Source organism: Oenanthe melanoleuca, chromosome 3 (genome assembly GCF_029582105.1).
Source record: "Oenanthe melanoleuca isolate GR-GAL-2019-014 chromosome 3, OMel1.0, whole genome shotgun sequence".
Lineage (NCBI taxonomy): Eukaryota > Metazoa > Chordata > Aves > Passeriformes > Muscicapidae > Oenanthe > Oenanthe melanoleuca.
This window is the reverse complement of record NC_079336.1, coordinates 102,690,085-102,702,887: the sequence shown is the minus strand read 5'-3', so window position 1 is coordinate 102,702,887 and position 12,803 is coordinate 102,690,085. Positions and strand designations below refer to the sequence as shown.

Sequence of the window (12,803 nt, the reverse complement as noted above, 5' to 3'; positions counted from 1 at the left end):
TGCCTCCCACTCACTGCCCAGACATGCACTAGTGCTCTTATTTACTTAAGGTGCAACTTTCCCACACTTGATTTGCATAGTCTTGAAACAATGCTGTCCTTCTGGTGCTTTCAGATAACTTCTGCTTGCCAAGTTAGACCACTATCTTTAAAGTGAACACAGAAACAAGATTTTATTTTCTTTTAAGTTTTGATGAGTCATATAGCCTGTATGCTACAAATGCAACAGGGTTTAAAAATAACATCCGAGCAGAAACTGCTCTGTGTTCTGGTACAACAGACAACTTGCAAACGTTCTTAAAATATCCTTTTCCCTTTCACTGCCAGTCACTTTCTTCAATGCAGGCCAGCCAACTAAACCATTTTTACTCATGAATCACTATACAAGGAAACTTAACTTTAAATTTCTCATGAGAAACTGCTGCATACATATTATTAAACACGAGTTCTTACTGGGAATCTTTTTCTGGAATCGATATCCCTTTTTTTTTTTTTTCTTTAATGCCCATAGCCTTATCCAATTTTGTTATGTTTTTGAAGCTGATATTTGAAGTAGTACCTTTGGCTCTAAAACTCATGAATTTATTTTTTCCTGGGTGTTGTGGGATTATTTAATTATTTAATTATTCTGCTTTCTTTACACTTGTTCTAAAGAAAACAAAACCCACCACCACTTTGATTTGACAGGAGTAAAATCCTCCACTTGGATACCTGCTTTTGCAGGTGAGGTCCCCTAGTTTGGTTGTGTGCAAGCTCACAGGCAAGCTGCTTTGAATGCAATACAAATTAAAAGGGTCTGGTTCTAAATTTTGATTGTTGTGCATTCTCATTATATGCCCTATAGAGAAGGATTTTCCAAGAGCTACTTAAGGGAGGTTATTTTGCCTTATCTGGGGTTTTTTTTTCATGTTCTTTGCACTGACTGGCTTTTTTTAAACACACAAACTAATAGGAATTTCCCATTGACTTTGAAAAGGCTGCTATTGTGATAGCTATTAAAGAAAGTAAGTTAATTAGGATGCAGTTTGTCACCTGAGATTTTTAGAAGGGAAGTCGGACTTACCACTGGCTGTGTGTGCTTATCCATTGGATAGATCCTTCTGGCTTTTTCCCATGAGAAGAAATTGCCAGCAGAAGAATGGTGGGGGGTTTTACAAATAGAAAGCTTAGCTGACTTCTGTAGAGCTGAGGTTTGTTTTCATAATTTAGTGACAGCTTAGTGCATAATTGCTGCTGATCAATTACTCTCAGGGCCTGTTAATGAAATACAGTACCTCAAAAAGACCTTGCTTTTCATTTTCAGCTTGTTTTGCTTGTTTCTATCTATAGATCCACTTTAATTTGAAGGATCCTTGGTCTTTCTTTCTGGTGAGAACTAAATGAAAGCCAAAATAAGCTTTCTCTTAACGGGGCTTTACTTTAAAAGAACATCTTCCTTTCAAGTAGAGAATTCAGGTAGCTCATTGATGGTGACAATAAAGAATTCAAATAGTAGTAAATTCTTGAGACATTAGTGTTTCTCAAAATTGGATATGATCTAGTTATTCCCTGAAAAGAGGTTATTAGCATAAATCAAACTCAGAAACACACCCAACAGCTGATCTTTGAACACGTGTAAAATCCTGCCCTGCTGCTTTCTTCCACCCCTGACTGTGGCCCAGTCCATACAGGCTCTGTGTGTGTCTCTCTATTCAGAATAAGGGTGGCTTCTGATAGAGCAGGGAACTCCTTATGTTTTGCTGCTGCCTTGCCAAGGGCTCAGAGTTGGTGGTTATGGTTTTGTTTGTCTTCCTGCAAATCCAGCATGGCTGAAATGCCTGGAACCTTGTATTCATGAGGATCTCTGGATAACTATTGTTTCCACTAACTTTTTCTTCCCCCCTCAATTTATAAAGCACCCTGTCAAAGTCCAGAGATTGATTTGTAGTGCACACCCACCCTCTCTGCCACATTTATATGAGGCTCCAAAAGAGTATTATTGTGCTGAATGGCCTCATGCTGGTTTTCTCAGAACAGTTATTCTTTTGTCAGGAGGCCGGCTACAGAGACCTTGGCAAAACTACCAAAATGTTTGTTTACAAGAAACCATCAAACAATCCTTGAATAGCTTCTCCCCTTCCCTCATCCTGCCCTTCTCCCCCACTTCCCCAGCCTTTCTTCAAGCTTGGGAGTTGCACACTCATATTTACACACAGCAATTATGATGGATTTGGGTTTGTTTCCCTGTTCTTAATTTTTTTCCTTCTTGTTTTTTTTTTTTTTTTTTTTTTTTTTTTTGTTTTTTTTTTTGTTTTTTTTTTTCCTCTTTAACTGAAGGTGTCAGTATGGATGGCAAGGCCAGTACTGTGATAAGTGCATTCCACACCCAGGATGTGTCCATGGCACTTGCATTGAACCATGGCAGTGCCTCTGTGAAACCAACTGGGGTGGTCAGCTCTGTGACAAAGGTATGCTAATCCCAGGGGGCCGTGTTACACTTGAATGTCAGTGCTGGCAGACTTTGCACTGAGGGGCTCAGCACTCCTGAAACGTGCTGGGAGCGTGCTGGCCCTCAGCTGCCTGTCCCCACTGCTGTTCTGGCATCTGTCCTTAGCTTCTCCCTGCCCTGTCCCGCTCCTGTGTGAGGATGCATTCTGTAGAGGCTCTGGGATAACAGAACAAAGCACATGGTGATGTTCCTGTAACGTTCCAGCCTGGCTTAAATGCTCCTCCCCTCTTGCAGATCTGAACTACTGTGGCACCCACCCACCCTGCTTGAATGGTGGTACCTGCAGCAACACTGGCCCTGACAAATACCAATGTTCCTGCCCTGAGGGCTACTCAGGACAGAACTGTGAAATTGGTAAGTGCTGGATGGAGCTGCTGAGCTGCCATCTGACAATTAATTCTTGCCAGCTTTTGGTGGCTGGTTTTGGATGCGCTTTGAGATGGAGGACAACTCCATTTGCAGTGTACCCAGTCAGGGCTGGGTACAAAGATCCAGCCTTTCCTATTCAAGCTTTATCAAGAACGTTTGGTGTCTCTGAACATCAGTCTTCTGCTCACTGGGGAGGTCACTCTGAGCCATCCTGTCTGGCCATGGCTCCAGCAGTTACCAGTCAGTGTGCTGATGAGGTTAGCGTGGGAGGAGACTTTCTGCGAGCCAGGGAATTCCTGGTTCTTGCAGGAGCACAGTGCAGCAAGAGTAATGATGGTGTGCCCAGAGCAGAAGCATGTGGAGGGAGCAGGGGTGGCTTGTGGTGGCACTTCTGTAGCCTCTGCCATGGTGTCCTTCTGTCCCCATGCAGCAGAGCACGCCTGCCTCTCCGACCCTTGTCACAACGGGGGAAGCTGCCTGGAGACATCCACGGGATTTGAATGTGTGTGTGCTCCCGGCTGGGCTGGACCAACCTGCACTGATAGTGAGTGCTTTTCAGTGTTCATTAAAAGTGTGCCACTTTGCTGGTTTTGATCAGTCTAATCCCTCATAAAATTACAGGGCAGACTACTTAACCTTCCCCAGCCTGAGCATTGCTTCCTGGCAGCCATTTACACCCCTGTGCATTGTCTTCCCTTTGCTTGTACCAAGGTTTTTGTCAACTACCAGGGGAAACAATAGCCAAAATCATCTTGAAAGAAGCAGAATGCTGAATTTCTGTAGCATTCTGGCTTGTTGTGAAAAATGCTGTTTTGAGGGACTTGCTGGATCCAAATAGGACTTCTGTTTGGGAAAAGGCCCCAGGGGGTAAACTTTTCCCCCAGTGCTTTGAACCCCCTTTTCACATTACTCCTCTGTCTAAAGGAGGCTTTTGCTGAAACCAAAGATAACCTAGAGATTCCAAGTAGAAGTCCTGTTGTTTTTCTGTTCCTCAGGGAAAACCTGAGTAGCAGCAACCATTTATCGGACTTGTCAGTTACTGCCATTGCCAATCCAGTAGTGGAGCTAAGCCTCTCCTTATTCTGCATTGCAGATATTGATGATTGTACTCCAAATCCCTGTGGTCATGGAGGAACTTGCCAAGATCTAGTTGATGGATTTAAGTGTATTTGCCCACCTCAGTGGACTGGCAAAACGTGCCAGCTAGGTAAGAACTGCTTTCTCTTCATCCAGGCTTGTTTCAGAGCTGGCAAAGATAAATGCAGAAGGGATCACAGTCCTGTATTAGTTACAGTCATGTTTCTGAAGCCTGTGGATGTATTTTGGCACATAGAAGACTTTCAGTGTCTGTTTGCAGGACTGGGGTCTAGGACATGTGCAAAAGTAGTGTGGCTTCCATCACCTTGCTTCTGCATGCTGGCACTTGAAGGAAATAGTTAACCAGCGACATCCTTCAAACCAGAACTGCCCTGAAGTGGGGAGGGTGTGTGTTTTGCCTCCCAGTCCTGCCCCCACGTGTGTTTCTCCCTTTACCCTGTGAGAAAGTTGCTGTATCTCTTCAACCATGTCAACTCCTCCAGACCCAGGAGTTCACAGCTGGGTTCCAAAATGGGGATGAGCTCACGGAGAATGAGCTGGCTGCATTCTTTACACAACACACTCATCCCAGTGCCCAGGCTGCAGCATTCCTCCTTCAGAACACTCAGCTGAGATGCGTGTGTGGGGGCAAGTTGTTCTTAATGAGTGGCTGGGTAATTGTGAAATAATTAGCGTAGCCTGTATGTTCTAATTGCAAAGAAACTGAAAAGAGGCTGATGATGATTGACTTTTGTTCGTCCAAGTCACGCTAATCCCTGCTGTACACTGCAAGTTCCTCCTAGCTCTGGAGGAACTGCTGCTTATTGCTGGGGCGTGGGCTTCTCCCTTCCCCCCTCACTGTTCTCCCTGGTTTTCCAGATGCGAATGAATGTGAGGGCAAGCCCTGTGTCAATGCCAACTCCTGCAGGAACCTGATTGGCAGCTACTACTGTGACTGCATTACTGGCTGGTCTGGCCACAACTGTGATATAAGTAAGTGTCCATATCCTTGGGTTTATTAAAGGCCAGTTCTCTGAGTATATGTGCATGTGCCACTGAGTTCTAAGCTCGATTTAAACACTGGGCAGAGCCCCAGCAGTTGATGTTTTTAGAAAGGGAGTAGTTGGTGCAGAATGAAAATACACAATTTTATCAAAGTCATTAGCCTGTACCATAGCTATATTCTGATAAAGGGACTAAAACAATGATGTGAAGTTTTACTGCCTCTCCTAGAAGAATCGTGAAAGGTTTCCCACCCATTATAATAACCTTATCTCAAGGAAGGCATGCAGGAAACTTGACAAAAGGTTTATCTAGCTGCAGTTTTAGAGAGACCTGAACCCTCTATCTAGTGTAAATATATTTTTGCCTTCTAACCGTGCTAATTTTATTGCAGATATTAACGACTGTCGTGGACAATGTCAGAATGGAGGATCCTGTCGGGTAAGCCTTCTTCTTTTACTGTGGTTTCCCCAAGACTTGAAACAGTAACTAAAACATTTGAGTCTAAGCACAAATAGTTTGAAAAATAGCAAAAAGCTGGTACAAATGGTCATTTCTTTAAGTTGGGGGAGGGCCTATGTCATGCTACAGCATGTCGAGATATGTCTGTGGAACAGTAAAGGCAAAAAAATATAACTTCAATAAATGGCTCATTTTCACTGCCAGTGTCACCAGTGAATGGGCTGGTGGTTGTGCAAACTACCTATTGGAAATGTAGGCACTTCCCTTCAACCTGTGGATTAATGTATCCTGCCTGGGAATTAAGAATGTAAGCTGGGACTGGGTCTGTGTGTGTGTGTGTTTGGGTTTTTTTTCCCTCTAAATATTTTGGACATAGTAAGATTATTTTTTAACTTTTCAAAATGTTTTTTCTTAATTAGAATATATCAAGGGAGGAGCAACATTAACTCTAAAACTCTTTTTTGTTCTTTCCCAGGACTTGGTTAATGGTTATCGGTGTATCTGTTCACCTGGCTATGCAGGAGATCACTGTGAGAAAGACATCAATGAATGTGCAAGTAACCCTTGCATGAATGGGGGTCATTGCCAGGATGAAATCAATGGATTCCAATGTCTGTGTCCCGCTGGTTTCTCAGGAAACCTCTGTCAGGTAAGAAGGCTGGGTGAAAGGCAGGCCCTCAGCCAGTGCCGTTTGTTCCAACGCTCTGGATCTGAGCATGGAATGCCTTGCGTCCAGTGAAGCATAGTATAAAGTTGTACTTGATATCGCTGTCAGTCTGCCAAGAAACTGCTTGATTAATATATATTGGGGGGGAAGAAACCAACAAACCCCTGACAGGCTGTGGAGGGTTCTCTTTGTTAAGCAGACTGCAGGGTTTGCACGTCAGGCTTTGTGGAGCTCTAACTGTTAACTTTGGCAGTTTAATATCGAGAGTTGTCTGCTGAAATAGTGGTGAGTGGGACTAAACTCTGTGCTATGAATGATTCTTTGAGGCAGCAGATAAAAAGGTCAGATTCCACAATGTCAGCCTGTCGTCTTGTGGGAAAGCCATGATAAACCTCTTTCACTCAGCTTTCCCTCACTCCCTTCCCCCCTCTTCCTATCTCCCTTCCCTCTGTGTGCACTACTTACAGCTGGACATAGATTATTGTGAGCCAAATCCGTGCCAGAACGGCGCTCAGTGCTTCAATCTTGCCATGGACTATTTCTGTAACTGCCCTGAGGATTACGAAGGGAAGAACTGCTCCCACCTGAAGGATCACTGCCGCACGACTCCTTGTGAAGGTTTGTGTTGCTTGCAGTGTCTGGAAATGGATCCCTAATGCAGCTCCAGCAGGGGAGTCACTGGAGTAGCTCTGGTATAAAGAGGCTGAATTTTGCTCTCTGCCTTAGGCTTCTCTCTGTGTGAAAAGATGAGTGATACTTATGCTATCTTTCAACAGCTGATACTTATTATGTCAATGTAGACAGAAAGCACAGGTAGCAAATAGACTGATGCATTTATTCCAGGGCATAGATGTGTTCCAGCAATCATCAAGAGAAGATGTTGTGATTATATTATGCGCAATTGGCAGAGTCCAATGATATTTTATTTATTTATTGACTCCAAACGTTTTTGCAGCTATATATTTATGGTTTCACTCAATGATTTTAAAGGTCTTTTCCAACCTGAATTATTAAATGGCACGAGTGTTTTCTAAACATCCATAGCTGGAAGTGAAAATGTTGCTCTTAAGGAATCAGGTTGCAGGGGTAATTCTCATGCTGGTCTCTGCTGTTTTTCTGCAGTAATTGACAGCTGCACCGTGGCAGTGGCTTCCAACAGCACACCCGAAGGGGTTCGCTACATCTCTTCCAATGTTTGTGGCCCTCACGGGAAGTGCAAGAGCCAAGCGGGTGGAAAATTCACCTGTGAATGCAACAAAGGATTCACTGGCACCTACTGTCATGAGAGTAAGAGCACAAAAAGAATGTATTCTACTGTCCCCCAGTCTTACTGGAAAAAGGTTCCATCCTTCCCTCCCAGACCCCTTTAAGGTTTCTTCATTGTAACTCAGTGAACCTTGGAACTGCTGTAAGTCTTCATATCCCTCTTGGGTGAGGCGGAGTGGAATTTGCTAGGCCTTGGGGAAAGTTCACAGCAATGAACCCTCTGGCCTTGAATTGTATGTTTTTAAAAACCTTATGTATACAAGGTCTGAGGGAGTTAATAGTGGGGTTTAACATGGATCTTAAAGAGTCCTGAAGTTTTGGGTTTTTTTGTTTTTAGTAGTGGCAGGTTCATCACCTTGTGCAGTTTTTTACCCATGTTTCACCCTTCCTTTCCAAAGGGTATTTTCAGAAATTAGAAGTAGCACCAAACAGTCTGCAATAAGATAATGACTCCTAGTAGCTGTACTTCTAGTTTGACTTTTTTCCCCTCTTTTGTTAATCCTCTTCTTTCTTCCCAACTGCTGCAGATATCAATGACTGTGAAAGCAACCCCTGTAAAAATGGTGGCACTTGCATTGATGGCATCAACTCCTACAAATGTATTTGTAGCGATGGATGGGAAGGAACATATTGTGAAACGAGTAAGTCATCCTTCCTGCAGCACACAGAAAGATCTCTTGGGAAAACATTGGGAAGGAGGGGATGGTACTGTCTTTAAGATGGCAGTGACCTATGTCAATAAACTCTGCTTCAAAGGCCATGGAGGACCAGGTTCTCCCACCAAGTCCCAATCTTTTGTATTGGAACTAAGCCCAAGTCACAAAGTTGGACTGGGATCAGAACCTGGCTTTCTCACTGAGTTTCCTGCTCTGTCCTTTGGATAACTTCCAGGAAGAAACCCTTTGCATTAATAGATGGCACTTTATGGCCTGTCTGCATATCATATTTGCATTTTGTCAATCTAAGGAACAGAAGAGGAGTTGAGTGCTCTGCTCCCTTCCCCTAACAGGATAGTTTATGTAACAGGGCTTTTCTCTGCTTTTTTTACTGAAACAAGATTACAAACAAAATGAAAACAAACTGGAGAAATGTGGTGAAACAGTCTTCATCTATGTGATGGTGCTTAAAGCTTTCAAATACTAACTTAAGCATTTAATCCACAATTGAAACAGAGGCCACAATTAGGGATGGGTTATGATCTTTTTAAGCATTGTGTTTGTCAGTTCTGTAAACACCACTGAGCCTGTTTTCTCTCCTTAACATATCCAGATATTAATGACTGCAGTAAAAACCCTTGCCACAATGGAGGAACTTGCCGAGACTTGGTCAACGACTTCTTCTGTGAATGTAAAAATGGGTGGAAAGGAAAAACTTGCCACTCCCGTAAGTTCAGCATTTCCAAAACATAACAGACATGCTCTGATAGGCTGCTTGAACTTGTTGGCCTAAGAGAGCACCAGCATTAAGGACAGTTTGGGTTTTCCACAGGTGACAGCCAGTGCGATGAGGCGACGTGCAACAACGGGGGGACGTGCTATGACGAGGGGGACACTTTCAAGTGCATGTGTCCTGCGGGATGGGAAGGAGCCACTTGTAACATAGGTAAATAGCCTGCATAATCGCCAGGAAGCAGATGCAGGGCTGCAGCTCTGACCTCAGCTGTTCCTCTTGGCTCAGACTCGACGGCTTTCTAACAACTGAGCGGCAAATGTTGTTTGTGTTACAGCGAGGAACAGCAGCTGCCTGCCGAACCCCTGTCACAACGGTGGTACCTGTGTGGTCAGCGGGGACTCCTTCACTTGTGTCTGCAAGGAGGGCTGGGAAGGACCCACGTGTACCCAGAGTAAGTCAGCTCTGCTTGAACTCTTCCAGAGTGTTGCATGATGAGAACATGAGCTCATCCTGTCGCCCTTGTAGTAAAGATTGAAACCAGAAGGGAAGGCTTGTTTGATGTAGGCTTTAGCATCACCTGAGTCTTTGTTTTTAATGACTTTATGTGATAGAGCCTTGACCTGGGCATGAGAAAGTTGCAAATGAGATAAGTGGAGACAGATGTTGTCTTGTTTTCTCCTGCATTCTTTTTCTAGGAGCAGCTCTGTCTGCTTCCACTTTTTCCCCCCCCGTTAGATTCTTTACAAGGATCTCTTCCTCTGTACATGTGTTCCACAATGTAGTTAACAAATTTTGTGGTACAAGGCTGGAATCAATTTAGTAGAGAATTTCAGCATATTTTTGTAAAAGTTGAGCTAAGTATAACTTGGGCATTAGGGGAAGTTTGATCATTCTTTACTGCCTGTAGAGTTCTGTTAGCCAAAGTCTGCATGTTCAATGCTGTCTGTCTTTGCTTTGCAGACACAAACGACTGCAGTCCTCATCCTTGGTAAGTTTGCTGTGTTTATCCTGTGCTCTTTTTTTTGTTGTTACAGAATTCTGGGTTCCTTTTATCTGTAGCAGTTTTTAATGTCTGTGCTAATGCCTCTTCTCCGCAGTTACAACAGTGGCACTTGCGTGGATGGAGAGAACTGGTACCGCTGTGAGTGTGCTCCAGGCTTTGCCGGGCCCGACTGCAGGATCAGTGAGTGTTTCCATGGCTCTCTGCCTCAGCTTTTGTCTCGCTTCAATCTTGTTGCAAGACAATCATCTTAATTGAGTTTAATGATAGATCAGATGAGTGATAGACGTCTTGTGTCATCTCTGTCCGTACCTGGATCCATAGCAGGTTTGGTGAAGGCAGGAATCACACTGAAAATGAAAGAGATTTAAAGTCATTCAGCTGAAGCTGAGAGCTCTTGGTTCAGTCAAGTGGGCAAAATGCCCTTTGGGACAGTCTTCCCTTGTGTTTGTTTGCCCTAGGCTTCTGCCTGAGATGAAAGTGTGCCAGCCAAAAAACCTTGTCAATTAATAATCCACCTCCAAGCCCTGAGGTGATGTATGCACTTCCCTGTAATTTAATAATAATTACAGGTAGGAGGACACTTTTTTAATAACAGCCATGGAATAGAAGTCTCACAGCAGCAATAGAGCTGGGAAGGGTTTAACATTGACATTAGTTGAAGAATCTAGCGGGGGACAAAACTGGAACACATCAGAGGAGAGGAAGTGTGTCTGTGTAGGAAGGAATGTGTCCTTGCCCTGGAAAGCTCAAGTAGCCACAGGGGTCAGGTTTTGATCTTTGTCAGTGCCACACAGCAGAAACGTCAGAGGACTTTTCTGAGGTTATGCTGGTGCTGCAAGCAGGAATCTATGTCCCAGTAGACACTAGAAAATGAAAAGCTCCAGTAGGTAATTCTATCCTATGTTTACTTTTTTCCTGTCAAAACAAAAGGACACCATGGAGTAACTATCCTGTTTCCTCTCCTTCCCATCACAGATATCAACGAGTGCCAGTCCTCGCCCTGTGCCTTTGGCGCCACATGCATAGATGAAATTAACGGGTACCGGTGCATTTGCCCCCCGGGTCGCAGTGGTCCAGGATGCCAAGAAGGTATTCCAGATGCCAGAGCTAATCCTAGCACTTGTAGCAAGATCTGTATAATTGCACATTGATGGGTTTGTGGTTGTAGGGGATTCATTTTGGGGCGTAATATCTGTTGTTTTTTAAAGCATGTATCTTTATCGAAGAAGCAACTTAGTGGGAAGTTTAGATGAACTTGGAAAAGGCATTTGTTTCCTATTTTTTAGCTTACAATTCTGTTCAATCTCTCTCCAGTTACAGGAAGGCCTTGCATTACCAGTGTTCGAGTAATACCAGATGGGACTAAGTGGGATGACGACTGCAATACCTGTCAGTGTCTGAATGGAAAAGTCACCTGTTCTAAGGTACAGCTGTGCTGTGCTTTGGTTTACACCATTTTCTCTCCTCCAACCAGTGGATTCTCACCAGTACTCATCCTCTCCTAGGTCTGGTGTGGCCCTCGGCCTTGTGTCCTGCACGGCAAAGGCCCCAGTGAGTGCCCTGCTGGCCACACCTGTGTCCCTGTGCGGGATGACCACTGCTTCACCCACCCGTGTGCCGCCGTGGGGGAATGCTGGCCCTCCAACCAGCAGCCTGTGAGGACCAAATGCAACTCAGATTCCTACTACCAGGACAACTGTGCCAACATCACCTTCACCTTCAACAAAGAAATGATGGCCCCAGTAAGTAACAGCAGCTCGCTGGGCTGTGGCACACATAGACTCATCCCCAGAGCGTGGAATGATGTTTTCCATAGGGAAAAGTGCAGCAAAAGCTGACACTGCCTCATTATCAAAGAAAACAAAAAGCAGAGAAGGATTCATATAGCCTTGCAGCCTAAATGCTTTTGTGACTCGAGAAGAAGAAAATCTAGGTTGGAGGGAATTCCACCTCCTTTTCCCTTCAGAACTCTTACTTCAGGGCAAAAAAAAATCCCAAACCTCATATCTGTGTGTTCGTGTGCATATGTATTTAAGAAAGCCAACATCTTTCTTTGCATCCTCCAGGGCCTTACCACAGAGCATGTTTGCAGTGAATTGAGGAATCTGAATATTCTGAAGAATGTTTCTGTTGAATATTCCATCTATATTACCTGTGAGCCTTCCCACTTGGCAAATAATGAAATCCATGTTGCTATTGTAAGTATTCCTGGAATATTTTTAAATGTCTTAGTAGTTAATTGCTTGAATATGTGTGCAGCATGTGGATTTCATAAAATTCTTAATTCCTGGCTTTGTCAGCACTTCTTGTGGTTTAGTTTCCATCCTGATTCCCTTTAAGAACAGGAAAGGAATTCTGGTTACATGTGCGTACCTGAAAGCAGCCATCTGGGGGCAAATGTAATAGGGGAGAGTAAAACATTTCTCTGTTACACTCTTGTTTTTGGGGGTTTTTGGTCTTTTTAAGGATGAGGACAAGAATTGTGAGTCGTTAGTTTCTGCCCATAGCAGGCCATTTTGCTTTGTTTCTCTTTTGTTCTATATTAAAAGTATCAAGAGCCTTCACTGCCTGTGAAGGTTTATAAATAGCAGGTTCCCCCGTGCATCTGATGTGGTGCTTGGTGCTAATTGTGTGCCTTCTCCTCCTGCAGTCTGCAGAGGACATTGGGGAAGATGAAAACCCCATCAAAGACATCACAGATAAGATCATCGACCTCGTCAGTAAGCGCGACGGGAACAACACCCTCATCGCTGCTGTCGCCGAAGTCAGGGTGCAGCGGCGGCCGACCAAGAACAAAACAGGTGAGCTGCTGCTTGGCCCCAGCTCCTGTACCCCACCCTGACTGCAGCACCCCTTCCAAGGTGTTCAACAAGGTGTGCAACACCTCCTCCTCTCACCTGGGAGACTTTTAGCAAGTCCCTGTTCATCAGGAACAATGGGGAGGCTTTGCACTCAAGGTCTTTTTATTTCTTAAAACCCTAAAAATATTTGCAAAAGTTTGCTAAACCAGTGGCCTAGCCTAGCAATATGGCTGCTGCCCTTCCATGCTCCTCTCGTGGAGAAATAAGGGAAGTACCA

The 12,803-nt window shown here is 44.2% G+C and overlaps 2 protein-coding genes across 9 annotated transcripts in view; one reads left to right on the top strand and one right to left on the bottom strand.

Annotated features, from left to right (window-relative positions):
• The window catches only part of JAG1 (jagged canonical Notch ligand 1), a 37,091-nt gene that overhangs the window by 20,359 nt on the left and 3,929 nt on the right, over positions 1-12,803 (top strand). Inside the window, exons 6-25 of the mRNA XM_056486357.1 lie at positions 2,316-2,446; positions 2,722-2,841; positions 3,287-3,400; positions 3,950-4,063; positions 4,813-4,926; positions 5,330-5,376; positions 5,873-6,046; positions 6,532-6,682; positions 7,187-7,351; positions 7,858-7,971; positions 8,600-8,713; positions 8,819-8,932; positions 9,057-9,173; positions 9,683-9,710; positions 9,820-9,905; positions 10,701-10,814; positions 11,040-11,149; positions 11,231-11,467; positions 11,792-11,923; positions 12,376-12,526. Coding sequence (XP_056342332.1) covers positions 2,316-2,446; positions 2,722-2,841; positions 3,287-3,400; positions 3,950-4,063; positions 4,813-4,926; positions 5,330-5,376; positions 5,873-6,046; positions 6,532-6,682; positions 7,187-7,351; positions 7,858-7,971; positions 8,600-8,713; positions 8,819-8,932; positions 9,057-9,173; positions 9,683-9,710; positions 9,820-9,905; positions 10,701-10,814; positions 11,040-11,149; positions 11,231-11,467; positions 11,792-11,923; positions 12,376-12,526 — 2,447 coding nt within the window. The remainder of the gene's footprint in view (positions 1-2,315; positions 2,447-2,721; positions 2,842-3,286; positions 3,401-3,949; positions 4,064-4,812; positions 4,927-5,329; positions 5,377-5,872; positions 6,047-6,531; positions 6,683-7,186; positions 7,352-7,857; positions 7,972-8,599; positions 8,714-8,818; positions 8,933-9,056; positions 9,174-9,682; positions 9,711-9,819; positions 9,906-10,700; positions 10,815-11,039; positions 11,150-11,230; positions 11,468-11,791; positions 11,924-12,375; positions 12,527-12,803) is intronic.
• SLX4IP (SLX4 interacting protein) overlaps positions 6,879-12,803 on the bottom strand; it is an 87,229-nt gene continuing 81,304 nt past the window's right edge. For all 8 annotated transcript variants that reach the window (XM_056486363.1, XM_056486362.1, XM_056486365.1 and 5 more), the window contains 2 exons: positions 10,035-10,072; positions 6,879-7,307 (listed from right to left, as the gene is read on the bottom strand). The gene's annotated coding sequence lies outside the window, so the exon portion shown is untranslated. The remainder of the gene's footprint in view (positions 7,308-10,034; positions 10,073-12,803) is intronic.